Source organism: Carassius auratus, unplaced genomic scaffold (assembly GCF_003368295.1).
Source record: "Carassius auratus strain Wakin unplaced genomic scaffold, ASM336829v1 scaf_tig00047001, whole genome shotgun sequence".
Lineage (NCBI taxonomy): Eukaryota > Metazoa > Chordata > Actinopteri > Cypriniformes > Cyprinidae > Carassius > Carassius auratus.
The window spans coordinates 67,348-85,000 of NW_020527011.1; the positions used below are offsets into that span (position 1 = coordinate 67,348).

The following is a 17,653-nucleotide window of genomic DNA, read 5'->3' on the forward strand; positions in this document are numbered from 1 at the left end:
CGTGAAATATAAGAATAGCAGGAGTTTTCAGCTACTAGCAGGGTTATGCAACAGCAAAATCACAGCCAGATTTTAGGGACTGAACACATATGAATCATGCAATGGTGTGCAATCTATTCTATATACGAACCTGATCCCAGAAAAGTTGGGACGGGTATCAATAAGTGAAATGATGAGATCAGTGTATGAGTATTTCCTGCAGGTTCGTCTGAGTGTGTGTGTCACAAAGTCCTTGTTTAGTCACAACTTATCGACCGAGCAAGATTTGGAAATTGCACATGTTGTATTATGCAATTTATAGTGATACTGTGATCGAGACGAATCGCATGGAATAAATATAAACCATCACTTTTTCTTTTTGTTGGCTCATAAATGCTAGAAACCAGATATTTAACATCCGTTTGTGTTCATTCAAAATGTTAAATATTGAACGTTTTGTCCAAATACACTGCTCTAATGTTTAAACCTGTTTGTGCTAAAACAGAAAATCAATGTCAAACTCTATTAGCTTTATTCTGTGAACTTTGGAGTCGGGCTGAAATGTTAACACACAAGTCTGGTGTGCTATAAACCTCCTGGTCAGAAATCTGAGAGACGTACTGAAGCATCATGGGTCACAATGAGCTCCGTCTTTTGCTGTTTCTGAGCGCCGTCGCCTTGTCAAGTGAGTTTAGTCAAGTCACAGTCGTTCTGATAGTGCTTCGTACAATTCAGAGAGTTTCAAACGGGACGATAACAGTGTTAAAGCTGTAGTTATAAAGCTCAAATCAAACGTGGATTCAGTTCAGTGTGAAATTCATTGAAAAAGATTCTTTTAGATGTCAAAAAGGGCTTTTCCTCATCAGTATTTATGTCTTTTTACCAGTTCAAATATATAAACATTCTTAAATGAAAATAAAAACATGTTTTTTTAATGGTGTTTTATCCTGAAAAAAATAAAAATAAATAAATTATATATATATAATAATAATAATCTGCCAATTTAGTTTTTTCTTTGAATTATTTTTTTTAGTTCATTATTTATTTATTTATTATACATTTATTATTTATTAGATTTCGATATAACAAAAATCTGAATAATCAATATAAACTGACTTATCAGAATCAGTAAAAAACTAAACTAATAACATGAAGAATATTTCCGAACATACAAATAATCAGAACCAATTTAAAGAAATACATAAGACATGGGTGGCTATTGTATAAACAGGAATTTGTGTAGACATAGGGTCAAAAGTTCATAAAAGCTGCTAGTTGTTTTTAATAGGATAATTTATTAGATTCATATGAAATTAGACCATTTATGCATGAACTTGTCTTTTCTCATTGCAATGCCATTGCAATAAAGAACTTTGACTAATAGAGATTCACATTTTGGATGTTTTCATCCCTGATTAGAGATTAATGACATGCATTTTTATTTCGTGTTACAGACGCGCAGGATGAAGGACCGTCATGCTTGAGTATGTCTCCTTTCACTATTCTGCAGAATCTACATGCAAACCTGATTTTTTATAAAGTGCATTTATTTATAATGTTTTTAATAAATTGCTCTGCTGCTCCTAGTGGCCAAAAGATACAAAGCCTTCAACAAGTATGACTACTTCTATCAGACCGAGTCCTTGAATGCTTTGAATGAGGCGGTCAATGGCCCAGAGGCCAGCTGTAAGGTAGAGTATGAGCTCATTTCCGTACGTCAAACACTAAAGTCACTAACGTTTTGTCAACAATGCAGTGTGAATATCGCATTAGGTTGAGATTGCAGTTCCTGGTACCTGCAGTTATATCTTGCGCACCACCGAATGCAAGCTGAGAGAAGCGACTGGCGTCACTGCAGACGGAAACCCAGTGTTTGGAGCTTCTGCTGGCACCGAGGACTTCAAAACCGCCATGGAGAAGTAAAGGCCTGTTCACAGCGAGAACAATAACAATACTAGCGTCCATGTGTTTATTATAAGGGTGCATTGCAGTTTTAGTCCGCCACTTTAAATGCACAAGCTCTTTAAAGTCTAATTCTGATCGCCTTTTCATTGTTAATCTATGGCTGTTCGATTCTGAAATTTTGGATTAATTCTGATTCCTGGTTCTGTAGTCGACTTTGGAATCGAATCGATTCCACACTGGTTATTTTTTTCTTTATAGATGTGAATACAAGATTCGAAGGCTTACGTCCTCTTCCTTGATTATTATCACCATCTATTATATCTTCATGTATTCCGGTGCGGTGCTCAAAACCTTGCATTGTAGACAACAGAACAAGCCATTTCAGGCTAAATAATGAGTAAAAAATACATTTTTATATTCTTTAGACAACTGAAAATCCATTTTTGTGCATCAAATGTCTATATTGTATGTTTTAGGTGCAAAAATTCATGATAGGAAACAGACTGGAACAGTTTCTCTTAACCGATTCATTAAACGAACTGTCCGAAACGAACCGGTTCATAGATGTGAATCAGACTTCCCAAGACTATTAACAATCAACCCAGTGGCAATTAAGAAAACAAAAAGGGCTTCAAAGAGGCGTCAAATCCCTTTCATGGAACTGATTCCAGCCTTTGGGAATGATTCTTGATTCCCAAGACCTCCGAATTGATTCTTTGTGGACGCTACATTCATCAGATTAGAACAATTGTTAAAACCGTATAGTTATGGTTATCATTCTTGGTGTGAACAAACCTTAAGTGTTTGCTGTTTTTTCTGTCACGCATGTAAAATCTGTCCATGCAAATATTAATCTGCAAGAAAGACATATCTGTTATATTCAACAAACTCTTCTCTCTTTGTTCAGACATCCTCTGAAGTTCACCGTTGAGGGAGATGATCAAATCAAGCTTTTCCCTGAGGAGGGGGAGCTAATAAACATCCTCAATATAAAGAGGGGAATCATCTCGGCTCTTGCTGTCCCTGTGCTCGAGGAGGACGGGAACAAAGAGATGGTCTGTTGATAAACTTCACTCTTGAAAGAGAAAGATGGTCACACCAACTCTTCCTCTGATATTGATGTTTCCATTCCAGCCCACCATCTATGGCCTGTGTGAGACTGACTACGTCGTGAAAACCAGAGAAGACATCGACACTGAAGTCACCCTAAACAGAGACCTGTCCAAATGTGACAAGTTCAGACCAATCAAGGACCACACCAGTCCCTTGGCCCTCATCACCGGCTTGGTGAATTCTTAGTTTTAGGTTTAAGTTTCGTGTAAAATCCCAGTTTGAGTGAGATTTCCAATGTTTATCTTTCTCTCTTTCAAAGCACCATTCTCTTGCTCAACTGATGTGGAGCAACCAGACCTGCAACTACAAGTTTGATAATGAGCAGCACCACATGACCTCTGGAAGTTGCACTGAAAAACATTTCCTTGTTCCTTTCTCATACAAGTTAGTAAAACAGTGCAGAGCATGGATTTGATTCCCAGGGAATGCATGAAGTGGTAACATGCACACCTTAAATGCAAATGCAATGCAATCTCCCAAATGCATAAACGTTAATTGCTTGATTATGTCAATGTAGCTGGATGGTAATGCACTTCTGATGTTTGTCTCTATGGCTTTGACTAGGGGAAGAAATGGAGTGACCAATACTGGTAAACAGGCCTTGAATCTTGTAGGAGTTGCTGAGTACAATGACAAAGTCTTTGAACACAGTAAGATAACGATTTTTGTTGTCAATGTTCATAACATGCTTGTAATGTCAAACCAAATGCAAAACGTGTTGTTATGCCTCCAGATGTGGCCAATATGAAACCCCTCCATCTTGACCGCAGTGTTGACATGAGCCCCATCCAGGATAAAGACGCTGCTCTTGCTGTTCTGAGGGAACTTTCGAGCCTTTCCAAGACCAACGATGGACGCAAGAGAGCCCACTTGGCCCACAAGCTTATAGCTATGATCCGCAAGATGGAAGCTGAAACCTTGACAGCCATTGTTCCTGAGGCCCTGGAGATCTCTCGGTTTTTGACGTACCAGGTTTTGCTACAATGCGGCACCCCAGAATGCAACAGTGCTATCATGCAGATTTTCAGGACCTTTGACAGGTCGTCAGTTGAGATCGACGCTGCCGTGTACGGGATGGGAATGATACCCCAGTCCTCGCGAGTCCTTGTGAAGGAAATGTTGGCGATGGCAAAGTTCAAGCCGACCAAGCCCATATACTATGCTCTCAGCCAAGCTGTGAGAAGGTAAGGGACATGTCTCTAGATATTTTTTTTTTTTACTCTAAGGTAAAAGTAAATCAACTAACATATGACTTAAGATTTAACCAACTGGTAGTTCTGTGTAGCTCAGAAAGAAGAGGATGGTTCCAAGGTCTTGGGTTCAACTTTCCAGGGAATGCATAAACTGATAAAAAGTAAATCTTGAGTGCAATGGATAAAAGCATCTGCCAAATACATTAATGTGGTGCACCTTAATTTGCAACCATGTGAAAAGACATTTTCAGACAACTATCTGATTTTTCCCACTGACTCTCATCCATGTTTTGCATACGTGTGCGTAGTATGTAGAATTATCACTATTTGATCAAAAGAACATATTGTGTTCTCTGTGTGACCTAAGGCTCTATGAGACCGATGGAGTCACCAATGAGATCCAAGCAGTGGCTGATTATGCCCTTGAACAGATTGATGATTGCACAGGTGACCAGGAACACGTCTTTCTTTCTCTAAGGGTATGTACACACAAATTCATACACGCTGATTAAACTTCACACTCTACGGCTAAGCATCATCTTCCAGGTCATTGGCAACATGGTGGTTGCATTGGGAGCTGCACGCCCTGCTTTGCATTCTGCTGTTATTCAATGCATCAACCATCCGATTGCATCCCCTTCAGTTCAGCATGCTGCCATCCAGGTCTACAGACAAATTACTGTACCTGAGGAGGTGAGCTAGTAAATATGCCCACAGCTCTTGGCTATCCTGAAGTCAGTCTAGAGATAATTTCATGCCTTTTAATAGGGTCGTGAGGTGCTCATGCATGCTGTTCTAGACAGAGATGCATCCGTACAGAAGCGTGTTGCTGCCTACCTGATCTTGATGAAGAACCCTACACCTGCTGAACTGGCTCAGTTGGCAGCAGCTGTCCATGTTGAGGAAAACCATCAGGCCAAGAGCTTCATCATCTCTCATATCACCAACATCTTGAGCTCTACAGCACCAGAGACTCTGGAGTAAGTATGGAGGATGAATATGAATAACTTATCAACTTTTCAGAAGAAAATGTAATCTTGTTATTTTTACTCCCTAGCCTGAGGTGGAAGGTTCGAGAGGCCTTTCAAGGTAATGAAATTGGAATGATCATGGAACCCACCAAACTCTCTCGATACTATAGACTTGGATCTTTAGAGGGAAATATGATCTTTGAATCTCCCAACGAACTGCCAAGGGAGCTTATGCTGGAGATGACCTTGAATGCTTTTGGATTTGATATGGACTTCTTTGAGGTACAGAGTCCAATGCAAGTCTGGCATTTACTTGATGTGTTAGGTATGAATGCAATGGGGTTTTATTCTTGTTTTCAGATTGGCATGGAGGGTAAGGGCTTTGAGCCTATTGTGGAGGCCCTCTTTGGTGATGATGGATTCTTCCCAGACACTGTCATGAAGACCACTTTATACGCCACCGACAATATGCCCGCCCAACTCATCGAGGTCTTGGACAACATGCTGCCAATCATGAGGAATGAAAGGAAAAAGAGACAGGTATTACATGTAGTAAATGGACATATTTCTTCATAGCAGGATTCCAATCTCCATTTTCTTTGTGCTGTAGGCTATTCAAAATATAGTCAACGAAATCCGTGATAATGTCAACAAGCTTCTTGAAAACTTGAAGGCCCAGGATAGCCCTGAAGCGATGGTGTACCTCAGGCTTCTGGGTGCTGAACTTGGCTATCTCAATGCAAAAGATGGCAAGATGATTCATGATCTCCTTAAGATGATCCCCACTGATGTGAGTATAGCTTTTCCAACCATATTTATGAATGCAATTACGTACACAGTCAATGTGACTTATATTTTTAAAACAGTTTGCTAAAAGACTGCTTTCAAGTGTGGACAATGAGCTTTTCCTTCACTACATCTTCATGGATAATGAGTTCTTTCTGCCCACCGGCGCTGGCTTTCCATTGAGAGTTGCTCTGTCTGGTACCTTTACACCTGGAATCAAAGGAGGATTGAGCTTTAGTCCAGGCACGGTGAGTCCAACGCAATATTTATCTTTCATTTCTGCTATTATACAAAAATTAATTAACATGACTACACCACAGAAGGAATTTGCATTGACGCTGTCTACTGGCATTGAGTTTGTGACTGAGATTGGGACTCACTTCCCAGACTACATTCTCTCCGGTCTGGAGATGCACACTAACATCTATCATGAGAGTGGCCTTGGAGCAAAGCTCTCTTTGACCAACAACCAGCTCAAGCTTTCCATTCCAGTTCCTCGAGAGCCAACTGAGTTAATCAGTGTGACGTAAGACATCTTGACTTGAAATGGAGAAAAGAAAACTGGCATTAAAACAATTCAAATAGGTATTTTAAATACATTTTTATTGTTCTTCATATATAGCAGTTCTCTGGTGTCAGTTGTGGGTGCCATGATTTTGCCCATTAATGCCACTGGCGAGTATATTAATGCGGAAGTATGTGCTCCTGTTTTCCCTGGATGGAAGCACTGTACAGTCCTTAAGTATCCTGTTGATGCCGTCCCTTTTCTTCCACTCAATAGTGATATGAGGTAATAAAAATCATCTATACACTGATATTTAAATCTAATTATTCCTAGGACAGTATTTTTCATCCACACTGCATCTGTGTTTAGATTTAGTGTTACACTCTACCCATCGGTAGAGGTCACCGAGTATACTGCCACCATCAGCTACACCCATGAAGATGATTCAGACAAAGTCACTTTGAGAATAAAGGCTGAAGGTACAAGACAGACTACTAATTATTTGCTTGAACACCATGAAAAAGAAAATCTGCCTTTAAGATAACTGTCATTTGATTACTATCAGGAACACCCTTTGAGGCCACAAATACAGTAATGTTAAAAAGAAAGCAACACACTGTTTCATCAGAGTTGCTCATTGCCCCTCTTCAGCTTTATTCTAAAGTTTCTGCAAAACTAAAGCACGATGAGAAGTTGACATTGGAACTTAAGAGTGACCTAAAACTCCCTGAGACGACTTCTGTTCAAACACTCATCCTGAAATTGGGTATGTGTCCAAAATTATTTCTGTCATATGATTAATAGAAAATTTTGGCTAATTATTTAATACACGATTTTGAACAAATCAGATATTGACAAATCAAATGATCAAATATCTCTTTAATCTCAGAGAACGAGAAGATTGAGGCTGAATTAAAGTCTCATGTCAATTCTGAGATTCAAAGAATCATTCCCAACATCAACGCTACTGAAACCATCGTCGATAGCTTTATTGATGGCCAGATTGCCCAGAGTGAAAAACAATTCCGTGATATCCTGGCAAAGTCAGCTGCGGTAAGTTAATGAACTCCATTTTTTTCATCACCTTTTGACAAAGGAAATGTTTTTAATTAAATAAACTGACATTGTTGATATTCCAATTGTGCAGTATTTGGGCGTTCCTGCTTTGCCTGTTTTCGCTATTCCTGAAAGACTGTTCCTGAATGTGTGAGTTAACGTCTCTAATATGGTGAACCTTCTGCACGCAATACGAAACGGTTAAACTGTAGTTAAAATGTACATTACATGTTTTTAAACAGAGAGATTTCTGCTCATTATCTCTTTGGCCATCCTTACTATACCATCACTCTTCCCTTGCCCTTGGGTGGAAAATCCACTAGAGATCTAAACTTTCCGACATCTATCTCCACCCCAAATCTGATTATACCTCATCTTGATCTGGAAATTGAAGCTACTAGCATTATTCTTCCAGAGGTCTCCATTCCTATGAGTGTGTTGCTGTCTGTGCCGACTCTTAACATGACAGAAATGTCCGGAAAACTAAGCAGCAACTTCTACAACTTAGAAACAGCCTTGTCTGTTGCCAGAGATCCTTCTGCAGACCTACGTTATTCTGCTAAGTTTGAAGTTACAGGAACAAGTCCTGTTGACCTCCTATCCATAAAGGTTGAAGGTAAAAAAAAAAGTATTGTATGCACTTGATTTGAATGATTGCATTTTGATTGATTCATTTTCATTTATTGCACAGGATCTGCTCTTGTTGAGCCCACATCTGCCAATTCTCTAATGAAAAACGTAAAAACAGTGGTTCGCCACAAGATTTTTGAAGCCACCATCACAGCTGAGGAGAAAGTAAAACTTGCTGAAAAACTCAGTGTGAAATCCAAAAGCAAGCTTGACGTAATTAGCCATTTTGGAGTACAGATTTCAGTTGAGCATAGTGGAGCTTTTGAAGTTGATAATGAGGAGATCTCTGGAGATGGAAACCTGGAAGGATCCTTCGAAGCTGGTTCAGTCAATGGTTCTGGAGTCCTTACCCAGTCAGTCTCTCTACTCCCATCCAGACAAGAAGCAAAGATTGATTCTTCATTGAAAGTAGACTCAACTCTTCTTCAAGCTCGAAACTCCTTTGCTTTAGCTTTTGCTAATGGAGGACTGATAATTCAATCCAACACTACAGCATCTGATGACCATCTAACAAACACTGCTAATATCACCTTCAAGGAATTTCAGCTTGCTCTAAATTCTCATACAAAAACACAAGCTTTTGGCCTGAAGATCCAAAACATGGTTGAGACCAGAGCTGGTGCTGAAGCAGTCAGTGCTAAGATTGAGACCTCTACTGACATCTCTGAAGAACGTATCCATTCCCTGATTGCAGGAGTATTTGATATCAATGGTCTAGCGATTCACAGTGATGCCTCTGCTAAACTTATGGGACACGCGGCTGCACACAAAGCCAATCTGAACCTCAATATGGACGGCCTGACCACCAGTGGCACAACCTCACTCCAAAGCGCATTTACTATGGAGGAGCTCAAACAGACCTTTGAGATCAACTATAAAGATCTAAATGTCACTGCTAGGTGCAAAACAATTGGAAATATCATGGGAACACGCATTATCCAAAACACTGACATAGAGATGGCTGGACTTTCCGGCAGGATCAAGAATCATCTACGTTTCGACTCCATGGTGTTACGTGTGGAAACCAATACTTACGGTACAACTATTCCATTCAGTTTTAAATTTGATGGCTATGCTAATGGTGATAATGACATATACTTGTATGGACATGTTAATTGTGACTTTAATGCAAAAGTCCTCCTGGAAGTAGAACCACAATCATTTGCTCATATTCATGAATTCACAATCTCAACGCTCCTTGACATAGACAGTGTCAACATCAAATCACGTTTTGAGAGCATGTCTGACACTCTGCTGATCCCATCTGAACAAAAGACTAAAGTGACGGTTAAGGCTGGAGTGAACAACCATGCCATCAATCAGCAAATCAACGGTTACAATACACCAGCACGTTTTGGCCTGGAAGGGTCTGGAACTGTGCAAACCAATGTGTTAAACACCGCCAATACTGCTTACCAGGACTTCAGAGTCTCTGGCTCGCTAAAGTATGACAAAAGCAATGACAGACATTTAATTAGCTTGCCTTTCATTGATGGTTTGCTTCTAGTTCCTGACAACATCAGAATAACACTTGCAAGCATGGGAGAAACCCTGAGGAATTACATCAACAGAGAAGGGATTGCTTCCAAAATTGAAATCTTATCCCAGCATGTTAGTGACTTTGTGTCTAATTCAAACTTTGAGAGCAGAGCTGTGCAGCTGAAACATACCTTGATAACTCTATTCCAGGACTTTGCATTAAAGCTGGAAAATCTGGTGGACTCTCGGATTGATGCACTTGTGAAGCTAGTGAGAGATTTAGGCAACCGTTTCAGTGAGGCATTGGAATTAACTGAAAATGTAGTACCAAAGCACATTAGTTCTTCGATAGTTTCCATCACTGAGAAGGTTAAAATATTTCTTAGCTCGATCACCACCCGAAGTTACACAAAGCTGAATGAGATCTTCCATCCTGCCGTTGCTCTTCAGATTCCTCCAGTTTCAACAGCTCTTCTAATGCCATCTTTTGGAAAGCTATATGGTGAGGTCACATTCAGCAGCCCTGTATACAACGTCAGAACCTCTGCAGCGTTCAAGAACGCCTCAGAGAGACACCCTCTGTTCACAGCTTTTGTTCACTCTAAAGGAACCTCCCAGACACATGACATATTGAATTACAATCTAGATTCCACTGCACAGATATCTATGCTTGAGATGAGTCCTGTTACAGTGTCTGAAACTCTCAAGTTAACACACGTTTATTTGAGTTTAGACCAACAGGCTTTATCAACATTGAATGGCTCTTCTTTTAACAACGCTAGTTCTTCATCTTTCTCTCTTGAAACTTTATACAAACACCAGGTGAAAATCCCCTCACGGTCTTTGTCTGGTGAAGTAACCCTGGTTCAGAACGCTATAGCTTTCCAGGATGGCGCTGAAATCACCCTGACAGTAAAAAATTCAGGATCTAGCAAATTTACTCTTGAAGACTTCTCTGAAGAAGGCACCCTTAAGAGTGACCTGCATTTTAACATGGGCCTTAGCACGGCCAAGCTGACTTTCACAGGCCGCACTGACAGCGCACATTTGCAGATGAAAATGAAGGTGAACGCTGATGCTGTTGCCCTAAGCCACATTGAATTTAATGCTCGTGTTGAATCAGAGTCGCCGTTTATCGAGAACAGTTTGCTGGTTGCTTCTGGAAAGGCTTGCTTCAGTGATTTGAGTATAGAAATCAAAGCAGCCCATGACACTGAGCTTGTTGGACCTGTCAGCGGTGTCCTCTCTAACACTGCTAACATCATGACTCGTCCTTGCACGGTTGATATTCACTTTCAGAACAAGGGTAATGCCAAGATCAAACTCTATGAGTCTTTGTTAACAACTGTTGATCTCCAGAATGACTACACTTTTATTTTCAACCCTGACCTACAAGAATTTAGCACTGTGGCAGTTGCCTCTTTCGACCATTTCAACTACAGCCATAACTTCACAGCCAACAATAACGAAGCAGAGATGGGTATTTACACTGTTGGGAACAGTGTGGCCAGCTTTGAGTTCTTAAATGCTGCAGAAATGTTTGTGCCAACCATTTTCAAGATTCCAGCTGTCAAAAAGCTGAAACTGAATCATGACCAACCCATTGAGCTAAATGCCGAATTCATCTACCAGAAGAGTGGGTTTGCTTTTTTACTGGGCAACATGGTCTCTAAGGTGTCTTTAAAGTCATCTATTGTCAACATTAGTGCAAATACAGGTATTTATCCAAATGATTGCTTGATGCATGTTAGTGCCACAACTGATTCTGTGTTTCAGGAATTGAATTCGAAGCTTGATGGATCCACTAGCCTGACCACAAAAAGTGGACTGAAACTGGCCTCTTCTTTGTCTATGGAGAATGCTCACATTGAGAGCAATCATAACAGCATTGTGACTCTGGAAGACAACTTGGAGGCTGTGTTATCTGTGGACACTGTTGCTAAGATTCACACAACAGGCTTCACTGTTAATGCCGCGCATCAACTTTCCGCTGACACCAAGGTCCATCCAAAGGCAGAATCAAACTTGACAATCAAGTACACCTTCAATCAGCCAGACTCAGAGGTTGCTGGACACGGAGATGCTAAGAATACCTTGAAGCTGGATGCAACTCTTTCCTATTTCACCTTTGAGTCTGTAAGCCAAATCACCTCCAATTCTACATCTCCTGATGGTGTCACAATGAATGGAACATTGGATAATGAAGCTAACATCTCTGTGAAGGGTGATGGTCTGAAATCCAGTCTGAAGACCACTGGAAATGGATGCATTGGCTTTACATATTCCAAGCTGTGTTTTAACATTGATGACCAGCTGACCGTGGAGGGAGAACTTGACCGGATGTATTCTTTGCTAGAAATTAATTCAAACTATACATTAATTGCTGGCGAAGATTATGACCTTGCAATAAATCACACTGCTCATGGTAAAACTGATCTTGTTCCCCTGAGCACCATCATGGCTGCTGTAGACATATTCCTGACTCAGCCAAGTTATACTGATTTCAATGTAAGATATAAAGACATATTTTTTTCATCAGACAGGTTTGCTTTCAAAATAGATTCTTTCTCTCGTTGGTACAATTCAAGTGCAGTGATATCAGTAGAGCATTTTAATGATTTACCTGGTTTACCTAATTTACCTGATTTACCTGATTTGGTTGTGTATGAGTGCTCTTACAATCTCACTTCTCCATCTATGCTTTTAGAGTATCAGGGTGGCTTGCATATAATTCCTGTTTACCACAATTAGTTATTGTTAAAAACAAGAAAATGTATTGAACTACATTGGTCTTTATTTACTGTATGCTTGCTGCCCTTAGACCACATAATCACAGACAAGTAGAGCCAATACATTTAAAAGTCATTCTCAAGCACAATGATGGAAGCATATTAGTCATTATTATGCTGAGGATGAAGATATAAAGCCATGAAATATTGCTTGTCCCAATCAACAGTAAGGAAACAATCCTTTACTGAAGAAAAAAAAACCTACTACATTAAATTAAATTTTTAAAAAATGTTTTGCTTTTGTGCTGTTTATTGTCAACACACACACACACACACACATACACACACACACACACACACACACACACATAGTTTTAGTCCAATGCGATAACTTTAACTTGCTCTGGAAATCCTTTCCCGCCGTGTCTGAACGACCAGAACACAACGTGATGGTAAATTCGGGTAACATTAACCATAACGATCCAAATAAACGATCCAGATAAGTGTGAACAGATAACCTGCAATATTATGATCGTTTTATATTCTATAATAAAAATTATTAAACACGTTTTCTTGTTCAAAAACTAAATTTTCCTCACCTAAATGAGAACAGAGCATCAGTATATCACTTCCAACGGTTTTTGCAACGGTTATATATTTAAATATTTATGACGTAATACAAAATCAGTCTATCAAATGAATGCTCTAAAAATGTATCAATGAGTATTTATTATTATTATTATTATTAATGTTGTTGTTGTTGTGATAATAATAATAATAATAAAAGCTATGACAACAATAATAATATAAGCATATACATATACTGATATCATCAAGTACATTTAACCTTTAACCGCTCAAGAAACGTTTAGCATAAAAGTTGTTATGGAAACAGTGATTTATTGATCTTACTCTCACAACAAACCAATAGGAGGCAGTATATATATATATAAGATATAAGATATAGGAGTTGCCTTTATGCGTTTACATTTTTATAAAACATGGTCATTGTTTATAAATAATATATGAAATGAAAAATCTGGAATATGAGATCCAAGACACAGTTATATACAAAGAAAAAAAATCCAAAAAAGTAACTTAATGAGACGTGCTGAGGAACGTCATTTCGTACGTCACAGTCACGTGGTAACATTTGAAATTAAACCTCGAATCGCACTACAACAGTAGCTGTCATTAACAGTATATTGGAAATATTATTCAAGCAAACTGCGACGAAACAGGAATACTGTATGCCTTTCGGAGGTATAGTCATGACTTTTACAATTTATAAGTGTGAAACAGGCGCCACTATAATGTTTTGACACTTTGAACATGATTAGCTAGTATGTTAGCTATTACGTTAGCTGTTATTGAATAATTAACATAAGTCACTCGCGTTATTTTCTAATGTTTGGAGTATAAAAACAAACAACCATGTTGTATTCATTCAATATCACAGGTAACATCGCTCAGGATGTCTTTAGAGTTTGAAAAGCTGTCCACCCACAATTGGAGGTAAGGAATGAATGCTAAAGCTAATGAATATCCTGAGGTTTCCACTGTTGTAACTTAAATGTATTTCAAAGAGTCATCTTACAATAACTCTACATTTGTATAATTCAAACTGATCTAAAACAAACATGAAGTTAAAGAATAAGTGTATCGTAAATCTAACTGTTTTTGTCCATGTATACCAATTTGAGACCCCCTATTTGGACATATTACACAAATATTACAAATAGTAACGTTATATTGTTCATGAATAATTTTTTTCTATAAATGTCACTACTTGTTTTAGAACATTAAGAGAACATTTAAAAGTAGCATTCCCATAAAGAGAGAGTTCGCTCAAAAATTAAAATTCTGTCATTAGTTGACGGTAGCCATTGACTTCCATAGTATTTTTTTCCACACTATGGATGATGGCTACCGTCAGCTCTGTGGTTACCAGTATCCTTCAAAATATTATAACCTTTTGTGTCCAACTGAAAAAAAAAAAAAACGGATTGGAATAACTTTGAGGATGAGTAAATGAGTACACAATTAAAATTTGGGAGGAACTATCACTTTAAAGTTTGCATACCCCGGAAAGAAAATATTTTTTTATATAAATTTAAGCATTTTCAACTTTTAAAGAACGTTCAGAAATAAAGTTGTCGTAACTAAACTGCGTTTAACGGTCATCAGTATCGTAAATACTGTTTTTCATATTTCATATTTGTATTTTATTTTATTTTTTTTAAACATCCATTTTTTGTTAGCTGGGATAAAACAAGTACTGACCAAACAGACTCGGCTATTGGCTTGCAATGGCCAAATATCATTCCTGTCACGATAACAACTTTTTGTTGTGCGATATAGTAAGGTTTCACAGAATAAAACAGACCAAATAAAGTGTAATTAATTGTATTAATATAAACCGTATTCTTCCACTAAACAATGTAGCGCCTAAGAAACAGCTGTGATTCCAACAAAGTGGTTGCCGAGCAACACACAGAAGTAAACAAAGGTGGTTGTTACTTTGTAGCGTTATTTACAACAGCTTTGAATGCGGCTCAGCCAATCAGAATCAAGGACCGGAACTCTCCATATTTAGATCATTGAAATTAAGTCTCAAAATATTAGATTAGTAGGTGAAAGTGGGATGCAAAAAAAAAGTTTTTATGTAAATATAATAGGCAATATTGCGCCATCGGAAATTGAGGTCATGTACATATATAGATATATCTGTTTGTGACAGTTTGTGTTGAACTCCCACCTCATGTTTTGTTATCATGACATTTTGGCTTCCACCGAAGCGCTCCAGGCGTCCCGTCCCAGAGGAGCCGGGTTCAGGAGGAGCATGAGTCTCAGCAGGAAGGTCGTGTTCAGATCATGTACTCTAAAGAACAGGTGTATCAGGAAGACGCAGAGTTCAGCTTGGAAGAGCTCCGAGCGCAGCGCTACTACAAGTCTTTGAGCGGTGCGTCCAGATTTACATGAGAATAAAAAAAATCAAATCTTGTTTTCTTGAAAAATGTATCAGAATTATGTGAGTTTATTCTTTAAAGAAGAAGAAATGAACAGCAACAGCAACAAAAATAAAATAAGTTTATTCAAAGGGAAAACTAGATTACTTTTCTGACCCCATAGACAGATATTTTGTCTATTTTAAGTAAAAAAAAAGTTATAATATTAACTTCAACTTGCATTTCTCAATTTCATTTAAAATGTAAACTGATGTACTAAAATAAATATAACTAAATAAAAACTACACAACTACATAATTACATGTAAAAAACACAACAAAATGAGTAAAACTAATTAAAGTATCTCTCTCTCTCTCTCTCTCTCTCTCTCTCTATATATATATATATATATATATATATATATATATATATATATATATATAATATTTCAGAATATTAAGAAATATTAAGAAAACTAATAGTATCCCAATGATGCTAAAATAAAAATAAGTCATTTATTTATTTATAATTAAATTTTTATTTTTCAATTTTTACACAGTCATTTTTGTCGTGGTTTTTACCTTTTTATTAGTTATCTTTTAAAATGTATTTTACATTTTTATTTCAGTTTTAGTTGTTTTAGTACATCAAGCTAAACTAAATGAAAATGAGTGATGTTTTGGTAGCTGAAACCAAATGTAAATTATTAATGTTGTTTTTGTTTTTATGATTGTAGATTTAGTTAATTATAATAATCCTGGATTAGATTGTGTAGCCATTGTAATGGGTTTTCATGTCAACAGATAAAGCCTCACACCTGAAGAAGCTAAAGCAGGATCTGCAGTGTCAGATTGAGGATAAAAAGAGACTCATTCAGCAGAGAAACATCACCGCAGAGAAACCGCAGGTACTTTACCTGTTATACTCCGTATCTGAAGCTTTGATTCAGAGATTTCTTTGGAGAGACATGAGTGTAATGAGTGTAAATGTAATGACCGGCATCAGGTTTCTGGTCTCAACAGTGTGATTTATATCGGTTTGTGTTGGAGGTTGTTCATGAGGAGGGCAGTTCTTCCTTCCAGAGATCTGCAGGATCCTGTGAATCTGATGATACTGTGGTCAAATCAGCTCCGTTCACCGTATGCAGCGAGCAGGAGGAAGACCGAGCGGTTAGCAGGTCAGTTATTCCTTAGTAAGCACTTTTCTTGGATTAGATACTTTAAAATGTTTTATTTGTCTAGCTACATGTGTTTTTCTCTCCTTGTGTCATTCAGCTCGGTGAGGCGAGAGGACGACATGAATCACAGTGAGCTGATGTTTTTCCCTTCATTTACATCTGTACTATGCATTGATTAGCCATTTATTTGATTAGTGAAAAGAAGAGATGAAGGAGATGTATCCGATATGCCGCCGATATTTTTTCCGATACCGATATATTATAATAACAAGTTTTTCCTGTGCAGAAATTGTAAACAAATAATTTTTTTATTTGGTTAGTTTTTAACAAAAACTCATTTGTTTGAATTAAATAAACAATAATTAAGTTATTTTATAAAGCGAGTGTATTGAAAGCTGTGAAAATAATCATAAATCGACTTTAAATCAGTCACTTTTTTTTTTTTGACTGATGCAGTGGTAACCTTAACATTTTATTTAAATATTTAACGTTTTCCAAATGGTCTAAAGAACAGTTAATCATAATCTGTTTACAAATATATATATTTTGCACCGTAAATAACTCTGTGTGTATCAAATTTAATTTACAAGCATCATGTTAGTGATTTTTAGTCACGTAAGCTATACCTTCTGACCTTTAAATCAAAACATACTCGTGAGTTTATGGCATAAGTTTGTTTTTCCCCTCATTTACATCTGTACTATTCATTTATTAGCCATTTATTAGATTAGTAAAAAGTAGGGATGAACGATATATATCCGATATGCCGATACCGATACATTTTCTTTTGTTTGGAGACAACACCAAGTTTTTCCTGTGCAGAAATTCTAAACAATTTTTTTTTTTTAAATTTTGGTTTGTTTTTAACAAAAACTAATTTGTTAGAATTAAATAAACAATTAAGACATTTTATAAAGAGTGTATTGAAACGCCTTGAAGGTTGAAAACACCTTTTAAAGATTTATCATTTGTTATAATAGTTTTGCGATGGTTTTTCTGGTGATGCATGTGATTGTTTGTGATGTTTGTGTGTTTCAGGAGGAAGCGACGCTAAACTGCAGAAAGCAGCCAAACCTTTCACTGTTTTTGATGAGAATACACTGACGAATAAAACGTAACTCACTCCATTGCTTTTCTTCTGTTAGTTTTGCTTGTTCTTTCATTTTCCTCCTTTCTGTTGTT

The 17,653-nt window shown here is 37.6% G+C and overlaps 1 protein-coding gene across 3 annotated transcripts; it reads left to right on the forward strand.

The window, feature by feature from the left end:
- The first annotated feature begins 580 nt into the window (after nt 1-580).
- apobb.2 (apolipoprotein Bb, tandem duplicate 2) lies at nt 581-12,630 on the forward strand. Of its 3 annotated transcripts, none has more exons than XM_026255818.1 (24): nt 581-664; nt 1,434-1,463; nt 1,567-1,670; nt 1,753-1,898; nt 2,792-2,939; nt 3,019-3,171; nt 3,257-3,381; nt 3,562-3,647; nt 3,731-4,181; nt 4,558-4,669; nt 4,737-4,883; nt 4,959-5,170; nt 5,248-5,443; nt 5,522-5,701; nt 5,772-5,951; nt 6,028-6,195; nt 6,268-6,473; nt 6,570-6,737; nt 6,822-6,931; nt 7,018-7,218; nt 7,342-7,505; nt 7,600-7,658; nt 7,751-8,124; nt 8,200-12,630. In XM_026255818.1, exons 1-24 carry the CDS (start codon nt 610-612, stop codon nt 12,366-12,368), a joined length of 7,944 nt encoding a protein of 2,647 aa, XP_026111603.1. In that variant the 5' UTR covers nt 581-609; the 3' UTR covers nt 12,369-12,630. The 3 variants fall into 3 exon arrangements, with proteins under 3 accessions (XP_026111603.1, XP_026111604.1, XP_026111606.1); XM_026255819.1 differs by having other exon boundaries at nt 6,271-6,473; XM_026255821.1 differs by lacking the exons at nt 581-664; nt 1,434-1,463; nt 1,753-1,898 and having other exon boundaries at nt 1,585-1,670.
- Nucleotides 12,631-17,653: the final 5,023 nt, after the last annotated feature.